The 20378-nt window shown below is 40.2% G+C and overlaps 1 protein-coding gene across 1 annotated transcript; it reads right to left on the bottom strand.

Annotated features, from left to right (window-relative positions):
- Nucleotides 1-217: 217 nt before the first annotated feature.
- Nucleotides 218-19897, bottom strand: ret (ret proto-oncogene receptor tyrosine kinase). The gene is made up of 20 exons (XM_046070280.1): nt 19828-19897; nt 10229-10474; nt 9704-9988; nt 9137-9375; nt 8813-9008; nt 8528-8727; nt 6645-6924; nt 6172-6303; nt 5588-5698; nt 5324-5437; nt 4959-5203; nt 4715-4862; nt 4489-4596; nt 4192-4406; nt 3913-4035; nt 3745-3815; nt 2923-3060; nt 2680-2779; nt 1902-2049; nt 218-1071 (listed from the first exon to the last, which is right to left on the bottom strand). Exons 1-20 carry the CDS (start codon nt 19895-19897, stop codon nt 914-916), a joined length of 3327 nt encoding a protein of 1108 aa, XP_045926236.1. The 3' UTR covers nt 218-913.
- Nucleotides 19898-20378: the final 481 nt, after the last annotated feature.

Here is a 20378-nt window from a genome sequence, read left to right as displayed (position 1 = left end):
TTATGTGAACCACCAGACATCCATTTCGTAAATTGTAAAAAAGAATCACATAATCACATACAGAAGTTTTATCTGTCTATTTTTTAGAGACATGACGTGAACAAACATACTGCACATTTTGAGTTTATTATTAATTGGAACATAATCAAATAATAACAACATAATGATAACACTGATTAGTTTACATAATCATACTTTTTCCACAAATATTGCCATTACAGTGAATCAAAAAGTAAACTGTAGTCTGACACGGGACATGGTCACAATCTACATTAAGTCTCATTACATTGGAGTAGCACTCACTAGTTGATATTTTCCATGTAAAAAACAAGAACAAAACAAGAAAACTGTTCACTGAACATGTCTGCGTTACTTTTCTTTGGCAAGAACAGTTTTGAAACATCTTGTGGGAGAAACACAAAATGGGTCATTTTGAGGAGCACAATCCTCTAAAGTAGAAACTTTACATTTTCAGGACAAGTTCAGCATTTTGCTTTTGTTCACTCAATCCCAGCTGTCTACAACAGGTGATGGTAAAGACGTCCCCTTTAATTCCTGGGCTGGAATAAGATCTTCACAGTCGCACATTAGTAATTGGAGGCTATTGTAGAAGCGGCACAGGCACTTAAAAGACATTGACACTGGCATACAATCTGTTACAATAGTCATGCAGTGGTACAACTTGGCCAACATGACCCGTGAGGTAATAATTAACATACTGAAGAGCTGAATGAAGCGTGGTCTATATTGATCCAGCCACCTTTACAGCAAAAAGACCCCAGTTTTAAACGCTGAATACCCGTGCAACAGAAATAAAAGGGAACCAACTTTAGCATCAGATTGTATATGTACAGTCTTATAGAAATATACACATCTACCAATTAGTCATCTTTTCTACAGTGTTGGTTTGTCTTTAGCTATCAAGCTTGTCCACAGCTTTTGCGGGTGAAGGCAAAGCCATCCAGTTTGCATAAACACTATCATTGGCATATCTTGTAAAGACTGGATTAGTGGCATCATGTCTGTTGAGCGGTACCGGGCTCTTCTCGGGCCAGTTCGGGTATGACATGCCTAAAAATAAGAACACATCATTTTTCTGCACTCAGTGAAAGATAAACAGCGTGCAGACAGTAAGGCTCTCAAATCAAACTCTGTAGTGCCTACATAAAGTGAAACGTCACATCATTTATTATTCATTGGATTTTTTGTAATGTATCCAGGCTCTAATGTTTCTCATTGCCCCATTCTTGGCCTATGGCTGCCTTTCTATAACTGTTTAGAAATACATATAGACAACAACTAACTAGTCCAATATGTTCTTTACTTTTAATCAGTGTCACCTGAGAGTTGTGTTCAAAAGCCTTACTGTTTCTCTGTTCAGAATTGTGAAATCATTATAGATTAATAGCTAATATACATTAGAAAGTCAGGAAATTTAAGACATCTGGAATAAAAAAAAACACAGTGAGTTATTGATTGAGTGAGGACCTGTTTCAAATGTTACACACTGTTTCTTCCAATGCAAACAACTAATGAAATGATGACAATGGAAATGTTATGTTAAATAAAAATGCAGATGACGCGTGAGTATGAGCAGTGCCATATAAATTAGAATGAAGGGTAGATCCAATATTTACAAATATAGCATTTTTGGTCAGAATTCATGTACATTAGAAGCAGGTCCAAATAAAACAAAACAGTCAAGACACAAGATCTTTTTTTCACTGAGCCTCTCATTTACGATGAAATGGGAGATATGTCAGCATTAATCAGCAAAAGGCATGCCTAGGTCACAGTCAAACACACTTGACTATGGAAAAGCCAATCACAACTTGCCAAAAAAGAGAGCTTGTGTTGTGTGTCCTGTTTCTAAAATCTAGTAAATGCGTGGGAGATTCTACCATAGAGCTTGTTTTCAATCCATGTGGAGGGAAGGGTTCGAGGGAGAGGGGCGTTATTACAGTCCACTAGTGGTGTGTCCTCTTCAGAGAGGGCGTCGTCGTACAGCAGGGCATCAGCTGGCGTGGACGCAGCCAGGTCCAGGTAATCCTGACAAGAACAGATGAAGCTGCCATTAGGCTGATTACTGAGGAGAGAAGTCACAGCACACTAAGGCCAAGTGCGCTCAAGCTAAAGGTCAGATACATTCAGTGCAGTGACGTTGTCCACTGACAATGATCCGGAGGAAAATGTGTGCAAATACTTTCTACTCATTACATCAAGTGACATGCCTTTTTACAACAGTGGAGAACTAGCCTGCTGTATTATGGCATGCCTGCATTGTCTTGTCCTTAAATGCTCTATATTTAGCCTCACTTCAACAGCAGGGGCCTGACTGGGATGCCCTGTGATTACGCTGCCCAAGGCCACATTTTAGGATTGCTCTTCAAACACTAATTATGGTATTTAAAGCAGTTAGGACAAGTGACAGTGAGGCAGTGTATATGTTATGTTGTTCAGCATAAATGATATGGTGCTTATTTTGGGCCAGTTGCAAAATCCAAAAGGAGGGGAATCAAAAAACTTTAAAATCAGGCTGTCAGCCTCAATGATGCATCACAGAAGTTTTGTCAAAAATGTGCGAGTAATGCACAGAAATAGACTGATTAATAGTTTCTCCTCACTCCTTTCCTGTGAAAGAATATGAATAACTTATTATAATGTATAGCTTCACCATACCCGACTTTTCACCATCATCTTTTCCAGTTCTTTGCTGATGTCTGAGAATGTCTGCCTCTTGTCTGGTTCTTGTTTCCAGCATCGAAGCATGAGGTTATACCTGTAGAGGAAAAAGTTGGGTGAAAAAAGTATCATTGAATCCTCCCAACAGTAATTTTCCACGACTGTCTTAATGTGGTCGAGGAGAGTTATTGCACTCAGGAGAAATGAGGAGGTGCTTTAAAGTAACAGAGTGGGGCTCACATTTCCTCAGAGCAGTTCTCTGGTCTCTCCATCCTGTAGCCAGTCTTGAGCAAGTTAAAGAGGCGTTCAGGAGCGATACCTGGGTATGGATTTCCTCCCAGTGTCACTATCTCCCACAACAGCACACCAAAGGACCAGCTGGAAACAAAAACAGGAGCTCATAAGAATAAAAAAAAGAAAATAGAGAACGGAATAATCTGTGTAATTGCTTGCAGGAATAGTTCAGCTTTTTGAGAAATACCCTTATTCACTTTCTTGCCAACAGTTGGATGTGAAGATCAATACTATTCTAACTATTCTGTCCGTTTAATAAGAAGTAACAGCCAGCAAGTTCTTAGCTTAGCATAAAGACTGGAAAAAGGCGGAAACAGCTAGCCAGGCTCTGTCTGAAGGTAACAGATTCTGCTTACCAACACCCCTAAAGGTCACTAAGGTCACATGCTTTATCTAATTTAATACATACAAACAGCAAAATGTAAATACAACATTGTGGTTTTTAAAAGGGGTTATGTGGTAAACTATTTCTTGGGCTGAAGCAGTAACTTCCTGTAAAATCACAGATTGTTGTTTTTACTACAAATTCAACAAATAGGATATAACATGTTAATGAGTGAGTGTTACTATTACCTTTTGACAGAGCCAGACTAGCTGTTTCCCTGTCTTTCCAGTCTTTATGCTAAACTAAACTACTTGTAGCTTGACATTCACAAACCATACAAAAGAGTGGCATCAATCTTCTCATCTAACTCTCGGCAAGAAAGCAAATAAGTGTATTTCCCAACATGATAAAACCATCCCCTTTTATATGATGATTGTACTCACACGTCACTTTGTGTTGTGTAAATGTGATCAAACAAGGACTCTATTGCCATCCATTTAACAGGTATGCGGCCCTGGAAAACAGAGATAGACATTACTGATTTGTATTCAAAAGATTGTTGTAAATGCACCAAAATTTATTTATTCTAGTTTTCTGTCTCTATTCTTTACCTTGCTCCTCTTAACATATGAGTCCTCTTCATACACATCTCTGGAAAGGCCAAAGTCTGAGATCTTCATCTTTCGTCCTTCAGCTACGAGGACATTTCGCGCTGCAAGGTCCCTGTGAACAAGCTGTTGGAGCGAAATGCTCATTTAAAGTGTGTCAATCGACATTTCATCTCTTTGTCTTCAACTGACACTTCAGCTCCTTTCAATGCTGACACTTATAGCAGGTTCATTTAAATATTTCAACTTCACTCAACCCTTAAATTCTAGTTTGGCAAATACCTTCATTTCAGCCAGGTATTGCATGCCTCTGGAGATCTGCCATGCAAAGGAGATGAGGTCACCCATGGTGAGAGCCCTGTCATCTGGGTTCTCCAGGTAGCTAGAGTTTCGGTTGGTGTCCCTGCCCATGTAGCTCGGGCCAACTTTCCGACTCTCACGCAGGAAGTTGCGGAGCGAACCGTACTTGGCGTACTCCACGATCAGATACAACGGACCTATTCATAGATATGCAGCACTTAGACTCTATGTGCAACACACATTCCCTGAGAGAGGATGGTGAGAGGACTGAGGTCTTACCGTCCTGGCTGCATGCTCCAAACATCTTTATGACGTGGGGATGGTTGACTTGCTTCAGTAAAGTGAATTCTGACAGCAGGTCACGCAGTTCACTGTGGGAGGCGTTTTCTGTTTTGGAGGAAAAGAGGGGTTTGTAATATTGAAAACATTCATCTCTTCAGACATTCACTCCTCATATATCACCATTATTTCCCCATTTGTCTGGTCCCTATCTGGCTTATCTTACCTTTAAGCATTTTCACAGCCACAGTGGTGTAACCTGCTTTTCCTTTCAGCCTGAATGCTGTTGCCTTGACAACTTTCCCAAACTCTCCTTCTCCTAAAGTCTTGCCAAGTACGAGGTTTTTACGAGGAAACTCCCACTTAGGATCCTCCTGTTGAAACAACATATGAATGTTTTTTGACTTTGTAACAGTTTCAACATACCACACTGAAGAAATGTCTCTCACAGGCTCAAAGAAGCAGCTTACAGGTATTTTAAAGGTGTCGGTCTCAATGGATTCCTGCGAGCCCCGGCGTAAGTTGTTAGCAGGGAAGCTGATGGGGTAAGCCTGAGCTGGCCGGCGGAAAGTCATCTCAGCAGAGGCAATAGGGGGCTTGGGTGAGTTCTTGTGGTACCGGTGGATGAAGTACGAGGATAGGAGGATGGAGACGATGAAGGAGAGGAGCAGAGCAGTGGCAATGATGGTCTTACACATGTCGTCACATATCGCCTCTGCACAAAAATAAAGATCAATATAAATACAGAGATCAGCAGTGCATTTCTGCTTTATTCTTGAGATGACATGAAGTAGGACCTCTTGGACACAGTTTTTTGTGATTAATGACAACTCACCCTCAACATCTACCTTCTCACAGAAGCATCTCTGAGAGTAGCAGTAGCAGGTTCCATAGCCAGCGTGAATCTCGTTCCTCAAGCCTCGTTCATGACCTCCGGTAACAGGTTCCTCTTCAGAGACAAATAAAGCGCAACATAGTGAACATGACAGTCTGAATGGTTTTATTTACAGATTTATACATGAAGCAAAATGTGTTTTACATCTTTAAATGCATGCAGAAACCAGTCAGTGTAATATAAAGAAAGGCATGTGCTTCTTACTTGTACAGTCTTGTGGGCATATTGACGCATCTTTGCTTTCAACTGCGTCGCAAAAGCTATCTGGACATGTGCGCAGGTCAGGGGAGCAGGTTGAGTAATTTGTAGATATTCCTGATACGTAAACACAAAAGACAGGAATATTCAGGTGCGAAAACAGATACCAGATGACAGACACATTTTGAAGTTTGGTCAGCTTGTCTTGATGTTGAAATTAAGTCCTTCGAGGTGAGAAACATAGCAGGTTAAACACAACAATACATCACTGAGGGGGCTCTTTGGCCATTGTATGGTGTTTCTAGCTTGTACTTAAATTAAGACCACATTTTCCATGTCTCTTGTTGCCTCCTGTTGCAAAAAGGATGTTACCAAGACGGATACACATGCACATTCTGGTCCTTTAATTTGTTCCAGTACCACTTTTGAGGGAAACATGTTCTCAGTGATGATCTCATTTGGTTCTAGTTAAATTACTGAAAGGTCTCATAATTAATACGGTTATGATTCAGTGATGTTCTAAATGTTATAGATTACAAAGAACACATTTTATATATGTTTATTATAAGTGTTAATGAAATAAAATGTACCTTTCTCACTGCCTTGCCTCCACTGGCATCTCCCTGTTGTCGCCCCCAGGCCTCGGACAGATTCACAGTCACCTCGCCGTCTGTTTTCTGCACAGGACAGGAACATCTGGTTCTCCTGACTGGCCTTGTTTGCTATGTACAACAGTGCCAAAAACACGCATAACCAAATCTTTAAAAGACATCTGGGAGAAGGGAAAACTGTTAAAAAGAGTCTGCACATGTGTGCCTACAGTGGTGTTGAATTAGTTAGGAAGTGAAACACAGACTGTCTCCTAAATAGCAGCTGGTGATCACATCCAGAGAAAACTGAACTAACTTATGTAAGATATTTTGCCTTTAAACCTGAGCATGTGTGCAGTTTACTAAATAGGTTAATGAGTAGCACAGATTAGATTATGATCTCAAGCATTAAATGAACTTTCTTTTTAAAACCTTGTGAAATATGAAGTGGACTGTGGCTGTTACAGTCTCACCTTCATCTAGTACAATGTGGATCTGCGTGCTGGCCTCTAGCTGTGTGTGCTCCTCCTGAGCTACAACGAGATACTGCAGGTCTTGGCACTCAGGCCTGCGCAGCGCCTCCAAGTCATTCACATAGAGCAGTCCCCACGTCTCGTCTGGGGCCTGGGTGAGGCTCACGGCTGCGTAGCAGGACTGCACATCAGCAGACACGTTCTTATCTGGCACCTCGAGGCGGTATGTGACACTAAAGCCATCAAACTGCTGGCAGTTTTCCACACAGACTGTGCCAACCTGAGAGGAGATGAAACATTGAAAATTTGAATGACAGAAGGTAATATAAGTTGAAAGCAAACACCTTTATGGACTGCTGTATTGTAGAGACACTGATAAATTAATTACAGTTACTGTTTTTTTTTATTTAGCCAGCAGGTGGCACTCTCTTAACATGTTTAAGAGTGAGTCAGCACTAAGTCATATTTCTAAGCTGTTAAAATGACTGATTTCTATACATTGAATAGAATTAACACTATATAACATTTCAAGATTAGATTTGATCCTCTTATTGAGGCTGTGAAGCATGTTGCATTTCTGGCCATCAGAGACATCAAGGCAGGTACAGTGTATTTATTGTACAGAAATTACTTTCAAGTTCAGAAATGTTTTTCCTTTGTTGACTTTGGCTTCCAAGCACAACTTTTTTTTAGCATCTTTCTACATTGTGTATTAGGCTTTGTTTTAGCAAGCCTGACTTTGTCATTATCATCTTGATAAATGTTGATGTGATGTCTAGGTGTCGCTCATCCAGAGAACTTTTGATGTGAGTTACTGCGTGTACTAAATTGAATAATGTTGTCAAGTCAAGTAATTTTCATGTGTGGACTTCAGCTTTGCTTGACCACATGCTGTATTACTTGAGAGTACTTCATAAAAAACATAAGAAACATAATTCTGATGGTGGTATTTAGATTTTACGCTTTCACAACTAGGCATGCATTTGGCCCTGGCAAAGTTATGCAAATCAAGTGCATATTTTCATCACATTGAATCAGGTACCTACAAGTGAATTGTTTTTAGTATGAAATGTTCTTGTGTGTGTGAGTGCTGAAGCCTCATACTAGCTTTACTTGAACTCTAGAACACGTTGTTGCACTGAAGGGGCCTGTGGATTTTTATCCCCATGTCCTGTCACTTACGTTAGCCAACAGTTTAACGTCTTTTTTTTTTTTTTGTCTCCGGATGAGGAGCCAAACTCGGAAACAAGCTGGTATGAGCTAATGTTGCTCCCAGCCCCATACAGATGTTGCTGGCTTCATACTATTCATACTTCATACTATTGTGCAGGCACCAATTCCCTGTAATTCCCTATTAAAGGGTTTATCTACTGCAACACCAAGAATATTATTTACATCTAAAAATGCCCTTGTGACAAAGTCTATGTCAGTAACTACCAGAAGCCTAAACCAATGCACCAGCGAGCACAAGAATGTCTGATAATGAATTCACTCAAAATGTCTTTGCTTTGCATTTTTTTAGGTATTGAAAGTATTGACCTTACTTGAAGAGGCAATATTGATAAGAACTTTTTTGGATCCATACCTTGGACTCTCTACAACCTGGGGCCTGAATGAGGGAAAGACTTCTTGTTCTGCCTCATGCTCTGATGGTCTTTTAGATCGACTGTTAAGATAATAAATTGGGTTGTGCAGATGTTTAAATGTTTAAACATTTTTATGCCCTTTACTTACATTAAAATCTCATAAGGAAGGGACTCCACGACCAGTTTGTTGAGGAGGAACAACTATAGCAGTGTGACTAATGTTGACTTGGAAAAATGTCTATCTATTGTTTAAGACAGCCGCACACTAATTCAGGAGTTATAGATTTGCATAAGTACCTGTGCATAAACAGAAGCTCTGCGCGTCAACGTGAAAATATGTGTGATGTTGGGGAAGCGGATGTGGACCGGTAAGATGGTGATGTTGAAGTGCAGCAACACTGTTCCCTCTAGACCGGGGTATGTGGTGTCATTGACCAGGTAGTCCAGCTGCAGGGTGTGATTCTCAGTCACATACAGGTTCCTCTTCAGGACAAGCTCTAAAATCATGAAAATGTGTTAGCATCACATTGCATCAGGTGTTCATAAAAACATGTACATTTTATTAGCCCCTGGATTACTTACGGTAGTTATGGACGGTTTCTCGAATGCCTCCGTGAGCAGCTATCTTTTCACTGAAGGTGCCTTTTATGTCAAATGTTTCTTTTATCCATGGGTCACTATTGAGCAAGCTCCCCACGAACTTATTGTTGCTCTGGTCTATTGGATAGATGGGGGTTAAATCCCTGTCAAAGACGAACAAAGTGCCAAAAGAGCCATCCTGGAAAAAATAAAAAAAACAGAGACAGGAGAAATCTGAATCCTAATAGAAAGAGGATAAAATTAGCCAACATTGTGCTTATAAAATAATCAAAACTGATCAGATCAGTGTTATATTAGCCTTCTCACCTTTGTCCGATTGTAGCTGATGACAATATCTGCTGTGTCTGTACCATTCACGAATGGTGCGTTATCATCCTCATCGTTGACAAAAACATTCAGTGAAGTTTCCACCTTGGTGATGACCGTTTCTGTCCGGACCGTGCAAACCAGCAGGAGTCTGTAGCGCTCACTCTCCTCGCGGTCCAACGGAGCAGTCACCACCAGCTCTGTGGTGTTCTCATTGACAGCAAATGGTACTGGGGTATCTGTGAACAAGAGGAACAACAAAAAGCAGGTGTCTATGTGTCTATAGCCATCGTATGAATGGACTATACTGATAACAATAAACTAATAGCAGCAAGAATGGAGAGGAGTCAGTCAGTCAATATTTACCTAAAGTTTGCTCACATTAGCTAATAATAGCCACTGTAAGATACTGGTAAGATACTGGTAAGACCAGCAGCAAAACTCCTGAGTGTTTTATATTGAGCAATGATGCATTTTATTGCTTATGAATTAAACTTTTCATTTGTAAGAGGAAGAATGTGTAATTTCTTCTTTGAAGTATTACAAAGCCTCTTTAATGTGTCTAACCTGACTCCACATTGTAAGAGATGGTGTAGTTGGGGCAGACATTGAGTCTGGTGAGGCGTCTGAGTTGCCGCAGGGCCCCTGGGAACCTGTTCTCCATGATGTGGGGGTTGGAGGTGTCTCTGTGCGGGAAGCATAGTTCCTTCATATCTGTCTGAGCACACTGGGGCATTGTGGTGTTGACAAAGTCTAGGGTGATCCGAAGAGAGTTGCTGCACTGGGACTTCTTCGGGGAGTTATGTAACATGGCACGCAGGTTCAACTTCTTCACAAACCATGACTTTTGATCTGACGAGACGCAGAGCCAAAACAAAAACAAGAGGCATTGTTTAATCTCAGACAGTGCTCTTTTTGATGATGGAGATCTTTTTTGCCTGTATGCAATTACATTATCATCCTGAAGGCAGAGATCTTATTAGTATGCAAAGAGCCAAACGTCAAGAAACTAATTTACTTTCATGCGCAGAGGATAGGTGGCACTGAAATTATACTAATATGTTACCATTAAAATACTTATATCCAACTTACTTAGCAAGGCGAAGTCACTCTCCTCCAGGGTTTTATTCAAGGACAGAATTCCAGTGTTGATGTCCAGGTTGAACCAGGTGCTGTAGACTGGACGTCTGACAGAAAGGATCCAGCACAGGAAGAAATGTGGCCTCTCAGAGTCGCTATCCAGCATGCCGTGGATCTGGAGGACCGGTGTCCCTGCCGGCTGGCCAACATACACAGTCTCAGTGTACTCATTCTGAGGGAAGTACAGCCCTGTCGCTCCTGCCGAAAGATGACATGAAATAACCAGATGTTTAAAAAAAACAGGCAGCCAAGTGAGTCACACAGGAATATGGTTTTATCTCCACTAAGGAAAACATTGTGATAAGTTGAAAATAAGGCGTGACATTACTGCTGAGACCCTCTCTTATTACAGAGCAGGATAACAGCAGTAATCAGACATCTCTTTCTGGATATTTCACTGTGGCAACAATACCCACTGACAATGCTGTCTGACCACTGAATGGAAATTAACACACACATGGAATATGACAGCTTCTCTTTTTTTCCTCGTCTGATACGTCTTTCATCTCTCCCGGAAATTGAAAGGAGGGCTCATGTGACACTTAGGCAGCTTTTTTAATGAATTTCTCATATGGTCAATAACATGTGGTTTCCGATTCTCCTTGTGTTCACCTTGAGAAGTTTAATTACGAGGGGATAACATGATATGGTAGAGAAATGAATCATTACCTGCCGGAGGGGAGTGTGGGCTGTGTATGTGTGTCGGAGTAATCCATAAAGACCTATAGCAAGCTGTGTGTTTTACAGGAAAATGGAGATGTGAGTGTTCCTCCTGTAATTATATCCCTGTTATGTTCCTCTTTGACGACGGTAGGCGACCATTTAGGGAACGCACTAATGTCATTAGCAGACAGCAAAACTAGATTTTCTATTTCTGTTAGTGCAGTTGAGGCCTCGGCTCTGGTTTCAGACATTGATTTAATTTAGTGGGGGTTGGATGACAGGAGGCTGAGCTGATGGATAAAATGTGGCTGTCCTTCCTGAAGGATGGAGATACACTCAGGGAGGCTACAGCCCTTTTTATTAAGTGTTCCAGGCACAAAAACAAACAGCAGGCCACATGTTTGTGAATCCTTCTGTGAAGGTACTTTCATGATTTTAGGGATGATTTTCCATTTCCTCAACCTATCACATACAAATTAGAGCAATTCATGCTCATCATTTGAAAAGAATCATAGGGCCTTATTTGGCTGAGGATTGTATTTATGTTTTGAGCACAGTAGGTTATATAGATCTGTTAGATGCCACCCCAAATGTTTTTCTTATGGCGCTGCTGCCAAAAAATCAACTGCTCAAAACACATTTTTATTTATGGACAAATTTGTTTCAAACAGTACAATACAGACAGGAAACACAATATATTTAACAATATGCTTGCATAGAAAACTTGTGACAACATGTTTTTCTAAGAAAATAAAAAAATATTTGCAGCAATGGATGTGGCATTTAACCAGAATTAAAATTAGGCTTGTTAAATTTGTTGTTCATATAATATCATTCAAAGTGATTAAGTGAGTAAGCTGTAGCTTTCAAATCAGACCATGGGAGTATGAAAAAAAGATCTAAAGTTAAGTTCTGTTTTAAAACTACTGATATTTTATTGCTACTCAGTCTGGCTTAGAGTGCTTTATGTAGCCACACCCAAGGGCGGTACTACGACTATTTATTCAAAGACACACACCTGCAGTTGTTGGATACCTGTAGACCAGTGCCCTGATGAAAAGCCAATTTGGGCTCCAAACATTTTACTTTTATTTCTAATGTAATAATACAGTACAGTGTCGTGAGAAAAACAAAATGGTTCAACATGGATGAATTGTCTTACAATAGTAGAAGAACTTTAAACTTTAAATGCAAATTTCCTGGAAGTAACTTCAGTAATAAAATATAGGAGCTACAAGAGCAAAACAACACAGAGTATGATGGTTTTATTCAAGTGTAGGTATCATTCTGTTTACTTAAAATGTCCATTAGAGGGAGCCATTATCTTACTGACACAGGCTCAACAGGGTGCAACTACAGCTTAATCATTATCAAAATACATTATTAAACTAAGGCATGTACTAATATAATAAGATGCTAATGATCTCAGACTCGTTGTATAATTAACAAGGCCTTTATTAGATAAATAAATCAAATTAACTGAATCTACAGATATCTTACACATGACACTGTCATGAGTCAAACAGAGCAGATGACAGCAGCTCTACAAATAAAACTAGAGGGTCCAACGTGTTAAACGGTGGGAGCAGAATGCATTTGTGTTTTGGCTCCAAGCCACTGTGGCTGGACCCCGTGCAACACAATTTGTTTATATCATTCAAAATTCAATTTCTTTCCAGGACTGAAGCCAACAGAAAGCAAGCAGTTTATATCAAAACTAATTAATTGAATGGATCAAGCAGGCCTCTCTTAGCAAATGGCATCTTTGGTCTGTGAAGCCATGATGAAGATTTTCCAAAAGCATGACTCATTATCTTCCCTAAATGATGCACAAGAATGATGGAAATAAAGATAGTAATGATATTTCACCTCTTATGACCATGCAAGAGATGGAAAATGATTTTACAAATAAAAGATGCAGTATAGGTTTTATTTCAGTTTTTTGTCTTATAAACGCTGAAAAATGTTCACCAGAGTTTGACATATAGATGAACATTAAGTTGTTTTTGGGACAGCTTTGATCTCCCATAACTCAAAGTGTGTAAATATTACAATCATAAGAATACCCTTTACAGCCTTAAAACACCCATAAAACAGATGCTGAGCTGCCACACACATTGTCATTTCTTCAAAAGCTGGAGTAAGTAATTTTGCAAACAAAGCAATTGTTTGAACAGGAGGACTCTTGTAGCAAGCCGTGTTTACAATAGATATCATGTACTGCTGAGTGGATAGTGAAATTGAACCCTCGCACTCATCTGTACATGTAGGCTATGCTCTTCCTGGTTGCCTTCGATGACTGCAGTTTTCTTCAGTTAATTATGGCACGTGTCTGTTTTGTCTCATATTTTAACTGTGGGAAGACAAAAAGGACACAAGCACTCACAAAATCTGAAACCATGTGCTCATTCAGCCACAGACCACAGCGTGTCTAGGACTGGCCTGATAGGGTGGGACGCCCTCTCCGTCGTCCCAGACAAAGACAGGAACTCAATTAGCTCAATGCGTGCTTCGGCTGATAGATTTACCAGCTATGAGCTCATGTGGTAGACTAACCCACAGGCTTACTAATCTACCTCTCTGAATGTCCTTCTAGGAAACAAAACATGGATCTCCCACCCAGACGTCCTCACTGACCATCCTTGTCAACGGCATGGCAGACCAGGAAAACTGCATGATTCACTCCCTCGCTAATCTTGTTCGTAGACTGGCAGTCCTGCGGTGAGAGCTCAAACCACTGCCCTTTCTCTCCCAAGGTCAACGTGCGCTGCATCTGTCCCTGGTAACGACCCATTGGAAAGGCCATGTATCTGGCATCAGACCAATCAATAGCCGTACTAATCAACAGTGATGCTGATTGTTTTCCACTGATGAGACAGACAGGGAGAAAGGCTCATGGCTGCATGTGTGCAAACACCTCCGCTGAACATAATATGGACCCACTTGTTTAGCTGCATGGCCACAGAGATATTACATCTACTGCACAGTTTTAATTTCACAGCCAACTCCTCAATTTAGTCCATCAATATCCACATTTTCAAACAATCCATTCTCTATTACAAAGCAGCTGTAGCAAGCCGCAATGAGGAGCATATCACCCAGTTATATCATGGTGATATTAGCACAATAAATATCATAATCACTCTGAAACCTATCATGATTACTCTGCTTCCAAAGATGTAACAGTCATGGATATGGTTCTTTTCAAGGATTCAATTAACTAAAAAGCTGCACATTGAGTTATAATTACACTTATGAAAGCTATTATTGATCAAATTGTTTGCAAATGTCTCCCTCTTGGTTTCCTGTGCCAGTATGCATGACTGCTTCGTCATATCATTCTGGATTTAATATAGTCCTGATTGTGATGCAATCTCAAAACAATGAGTTGTAATAAGGAAAGAAAGTCATTTCCTGTTATGATGACACAGTCATAAAACTTTTCATCAGAGTAACACGATATCTGATCCCAGTTTGGAGTCAGGCTCCAGGTATATTACTCAGTTTACCGTGATGCATACCGTAACATAATAATCAATTACCCCATAATGTAATCCAATTAGCCCTCAGAGAATACAAGAGCTGAGATCCAATGAACCATGTTCATCAGTCATCAAGAAATCTAATAGAACATCTCCTTGGGGATTAGCTGCAAGTACAAATTCAGTTTAAAAATTCCTGTGGGGATGACAGTGGCATCAAAAATTGAACACGTGGTGCATCATAGAGCTCCAGAGTTTGACGCAGTAGTCATTAGACTGCTTTGATAAAACATCTTTATGCTCATCAGAGCGGTGGTAAAAAGCCATCAGATTCACTGACTGATGTACTCAGAAATAGACAAAGACAATTCGCTGTTTGTGGCAAAATAAAGTTTTATTTTATTCTATTTGAATAAATGGCTCACTGCCACAGGTTTCATGATAGTTTCAGCTTGCTAGATGATTTTGAAAATCAATGGCTTTCTAATCCAATGTTAATTTTTACTTACTTTTATCTATTATTTTCATATTTACGCCTGCATCTAAAGCATCAAAATAAAGATAATCTGTACATTTATTGCCACTTTCACAATTAAACAAGAAAGATTCTACTCTACAGTTACAGTTGCTCCTCTGTGCGGCTATACTTATGCTGTATGCGAAATGCTAATATGCTCACAATGACAATGATTTTTAGCAAGTTTAATATTTACCATGTCCACCATCATTGTTTAGTGTGTTTGTATGTTAACATTTGGTCATTTCCACTAAAAACAAAGTGCAGCTGAGGCTGATGGGAATGTGACATTAGTTTTGCAGGTGTTTGGTCAGGGGATCATTAAAAGTCAGCAGGATTCCTCCTCTGGGGTCCCTGGATGTTTGGACAAAATTAAATGGCAATCCAATAGTTGTTAAGATATTTCAGTCTAGAACAACTGACCGACAGACCGACAGAGCTTTATTCATTCATGGCTAAAGCAGACATATATATACCTACACATTTTGCATATCAAGTTTGTTTGCCATTGCCATTGCAAGAGGTCTGTTGTGCTAATGTAATAAAAAATTGAAATAGTATATAAAATGTATTAATTGTGGAACTATAATTCCACTTTGCACATGTGCTATGTATAACATTTTGGTATCATTAAATCTTTAATTCTACCTAAACTAAAATGAGCACACGATTAGTACTATTAGCTTCTGACTGCTTGTTATGTGGTGTGTGGTGTCACAGTAAAACAAAGGGAGAACGGAGGACGCTGATCTTCCAGCATAAATGGAAGTGAAGCTTTCAAAGTTTCTGGCACTGGCAGGTGGTAGGAGTGAAAGGCTAGTGGAAAAATCATTTCCATGTTTGCCCACTTCAGTAAAGGGAAGGATCAAACAAATGGAGACGGTGATGCCAGGGTGGGGCTGGCAGAGGGGGGGCAAGCAGCAGCATTCTCTTTTTGACAAGAAGCAAGGAGGTGTTAAATAATTTTTGAATTTTGAGAAAATGTGTCAAATCTGTCCTCACAATTGTCACATTCTTTTACAGTAATTAGAATTAATTGGGCAAATTAGATGTTCATGTTTAAAGCTGGTTCACCGTTAAAACTGCAAAGTACTACATTTACCCACATCAAATTCTGCAGCATCACATGGCCATGTGGAATCAAATGAGCCTAGGGTCTTCTTTGTTTCATTCATTGTTGTAAATGATGGGTCAAACGCAACGTGCACCGCTAGGCAACTGGAAAATAACTTGTCAAGCCCCATGTGAAACGAGAGGACTAAATGCCCCGAGGGCGAAATTTCAATCAATGTCTCCTTGTCCTTTCACCACAGCAAATTAGATTCTACCCGTGCATGAGAGGGAAGTGTGACCCTGAACTGACGAGAGGATCAGACAGAGAGCTTTGACAGGTAGGAGCAGCATCCATGCAATGCCAGCAGCAGCTGAAGTAACAGTCCAGAGTTAGAGGTTGAGACTCTCAGCAATGGAAGAAATAGGTGGGTGATGTTCCTCCATCAGACATAAAATTTCAACAAACCACTGGTCGATTTTGGTCAATAACCTACTGGGATGATGCATTTATGCCAACATTTTGCTGATTAAAAACTGCCTAAGCTGGCAAAAGGAGGAGCTGAAAGTCAAATTGTCATAAAGGCTGAAACTGCTGCACCACTGCTTTGATTCTGATAAAACTTGTGATGATGCAACTTTTTGTTGACTGTCCCAAAAGGTACCAGCTGCATTTGTGTTTCCTGTTGCACTCCTTAACTTGTATTTTTCCCTGTAAAAAAAATGTCTATAACTTTGGTCATACTTTGCATTTGTAGCTGATTGTTCTTTTAGGGAACTGGGAGTGTTGCGGTAAGATGGGTGAGGAGAAGCTGAGGCCAGATGGTGAGACATGTCTTGTATGCCACAATGTTTTAAAAAATCAATAAACTAAACACCAAAAAAAATACATTCCCTATGCCAGGTCGGTTTTGCTAGTAACAGCTTTGACAGAAAGCCACCGAGAATTTAACTTATTCTTCCAAAGATATAAAGAGAAGTGACGCAATTTAATATAAATGATAAACTCTGCAGCAAACAACTTGTATCATGATATTTTCCAATTACACTAAAAGAAAGGCAGTGACAGCAAGACTAGAAAATTGACAAGATTTATGCAATGCATCCATAGGCAGCACAAGACAGAAGCTTTACTAAATCATAGAATGTAATAGGACCTAAATCAAATAGCAGCATCAAATGAGATTTATTGGTCTGGTCCTTCTCATAGGCAAAAGATGCTGATGAAAATGATCGTTCTGATGCAAGGAGAAGGAGGAGCAGCTAAAGAGGCTGCAAACATGGCTTCCTCTGAGATGGTGGGGGTCATCACTGGAAATTACTTGGTTAAGGTTTCAAAGGTTAGAGGGCAAAGCAGGGTCAAAGATACAGTAGCAAGGTCACGGTGGAGGATAAACGGATCAATGCTTTTATTTGAAAACATCTGTGGGGAAGTGATGGATTAAACAGAAGTGTCAGTTAATTTCAATAAAGGCTTTTACCAGGTTTGGTAACAAAATGTACGTTTAACATTTTGTACTGCTGCAAAGCTACCACTCCATAAGCCTTCATCATTTCTTTAAACTTGTCCAAGTCATGAAATCTCATCAGCCAGCCTCCCATTAAATCCAACAAATTAATAATAATAAAAGTAGTTTCAAAAAGCTCTCTAGATGCATACCTGCATACATTCTGCTTCTTCCTGATCAAAAGTTCAAATATTAACAAAGCCATGACTGATCAAAAGATGTCCATGATTTGGCTCTTTCTCAAACAGGATTGCAAGAAATCATTTTTTACATCCAGACTGCCACCAACTCCACAAACTGTAACTACATAAACAAAGAGGGTTACCAGGCTCCAATTCACTCTAATTCAAGTCTTGAACTGCTTTACTTCTTCTACTTAACTCCTCTCGTAAGTACCGGGCGACGCAGAGAAATGTTGATTACTCTTCTAGTGAGCGCTGATTGCCAATTTCCTTTTTTTGATTCCCTCTGCAAGTAACACTAAACCAATCACTAACCTGTTACCTACAACAGTGAGGCTGTAAATTACTAGACACTTACTAATATATTTTGTTAACTTCAATCTAAACAAATAATGCAACCATTCGTTAGTTTCTCACAAATATTAGACTGGTATGGTGATGAAAACTCACATCATCCTCAAAAAGTGAGACAAAAACATCATCTTGAGTGTATACAGCAAAATCAATCTGATGTGTCATTTTGTGAGCAGTTAACGTCCGAGCTGCAGTTTGAATGCTGTGTGCACTTGTATAACAGGCGATATTTTCCTAAAGAAAACAAACAGCTAGTGTTTGCCCAGAGATAGGAGCAGCTGCTGCACACCTGCCTGCAGCTCGCTTCTTCTCCTCTCTGAACAAGTGTAGGTCTTTTGTTGCAAACAAGCAGGCAGGTGAGGGGCGCCGCGTTTGCGTAGGGTGTAGATTTCAGCACCCATGTAATTACCTTCACGCCCTTGACATTCGAAATCAAACTGGACCGACTGTGGTCGTCTATACCTATCAGCAGAGATGCCTGCTTCAGTGACAATACAGGGAGAACAAAGCAGAACTGAGATGCAAATATATGCAGGGCATGTGATAGGAGCATCATAGCGTGATGTCGATCTACATCTCTCAGCCTCTGTGCACTGAGACTACACTGTCTGTTACAATGAAGAATAACCAGAGAACATTACACACAACTGTGGCACCTTAAAAATTTCATTAATCATTTTAACAACACTGCAGGAGCAACACTCCCTGGAGCGATTATGTAGGGCTGTAGTTTACTGGGAGTGTAAGCCCACTTTTGCAGGCATAAACTAGCGCAGAGCCACTCACGTCAAAATTAACACCTTTTTCACATCTCAATTCAACTAAAAGACTTGTAATCTTTTGCACTCTACATCCCTGATGAAAGCACTGATAGTAACCTCTGTTATGTTTTAAGTCCACACAATGGCCTATATTTGTCCAAGCATCACATCTGACATACTTGCTGCACACTGAGATTTGCACACTCCTGACCTATGAGAGACACTTTAAATATAGACTGCATGGGTGGACAGTGTTGGTACAGTTGGGCTGTGGGATTGTGAATGGGATTATAATATTATGATATATGGTATGGGACTCATCTGACTCTAGGTTTCAGTGTGTCATACCACACATAACAACCAGCACACAATACAAGTATCACTTTCTGCAGCATGAAACAGTGCTGGCATTGTGTTCGTGCCATTTCAGATACTTCTTGGAAAGGCCTTAAACTTACTGGGCTTCCGAAATTTTGCATTTTAGCTTTACAAACTAGCAGCCTACTTAATGTGTATTTGTCAGTTGCCATCTAGACTTCAGGTCCACTGGCTCTGTTTGTAGCAGCTCAGAAACCTTTTTTGCATTTCTCGTAATTTTCTCTTCTCTTCATCTTTTCCCCCACATGATAGTCAGTTTAACAGTGAATCATAAATTGATCATAAAAAAATCATTTTAAGTGTATCCCAAACCAAACATATTTTAGTTCTTGCTGTGTTACCACAAGTACCTGCCTTTCTTACAGGAAAGCAAGAGATGAAGAAAAGAACAATGCTGTCAGAATTACAGATAATATCTCAAACAGGGCAGAGGATTTGAAGTGTAAAGAAAAGACAATTTCAAAATTTTCTCCTCTGCATTTCACTATTTAAAATTTCAATTTCAGTAAATGTTGTTTTTTTATTTGCCTGCATAGCCCGATCTTTTTCAAGAAAGCCACTTGGAAACACGCTTTAGTGCAACATACATTTAAAATTGTTTCCAACTTCATCTTGTGCCCCTGAGATCAAACAATGAAGCTGATGATGAACCTTACCTTCCAGCAGCAGCAGCAGCAGCAGCACCACAACGATGTTTCCCCGAGAGAAACCGCAACTTGAGCCCATATTCGCGAACCATAAGTGAAAGTTGCTGAATGAAAATGCGATTCAAAAAAGTTCCTTAGAGCGACGAATTCAAAATATGAAAGCGATAAAAAAAAAAATATATGGAGGCGTTGAATAAACCAGTGCGTGTCCCGCGTGCGCGGCTCCGGGCGGCCAGATGAAGTCCTCAGTGTCCCATAGACGGGCTGCTGTGTGCGGCTCCAGTGGCTGCTGCTGGGCTGACTGACTGGTTGGCTGGCTGGCTGGCCAGGGGGAGGGGGTTCTCTACTCACTGCCCCGCTGCTTCCGCAGCAGCAGGCAGCACAGCATCTACAGGAAATTTAAGAGCATAATTTACCAGCAGGTCGGTCATCTCATTAACACTCAGCGGGGGGAAAATTATTAACAATTATCATTAAATGCGTAATAGTTCATTTTAAAGGTACAGGCACTGTTTTCAAAAAGGGTATCAGGTGTGTGCATTTTAATCACTGCTTCATTA

The sequence above is a fragment of the Micropterus dolomieu genome, linkage group LG15, assembly GCF_021292245.1.
Source record: "Micropterus dolomieu isolate WLL.071019.BEF.003 ecotype Adirondacks linkage group LG15, ASM2129224v1, whole genome shotgun sequence".
NCBI lineage: Eukaryota > Metazoa > Chordata > Actinopteri > Centrarchiformes > Centrarchidae > Micropterus > Micropterus dolomieu.
This window is presented reverse-complemented; position numbering and strand designations above follow the sequence as displayed.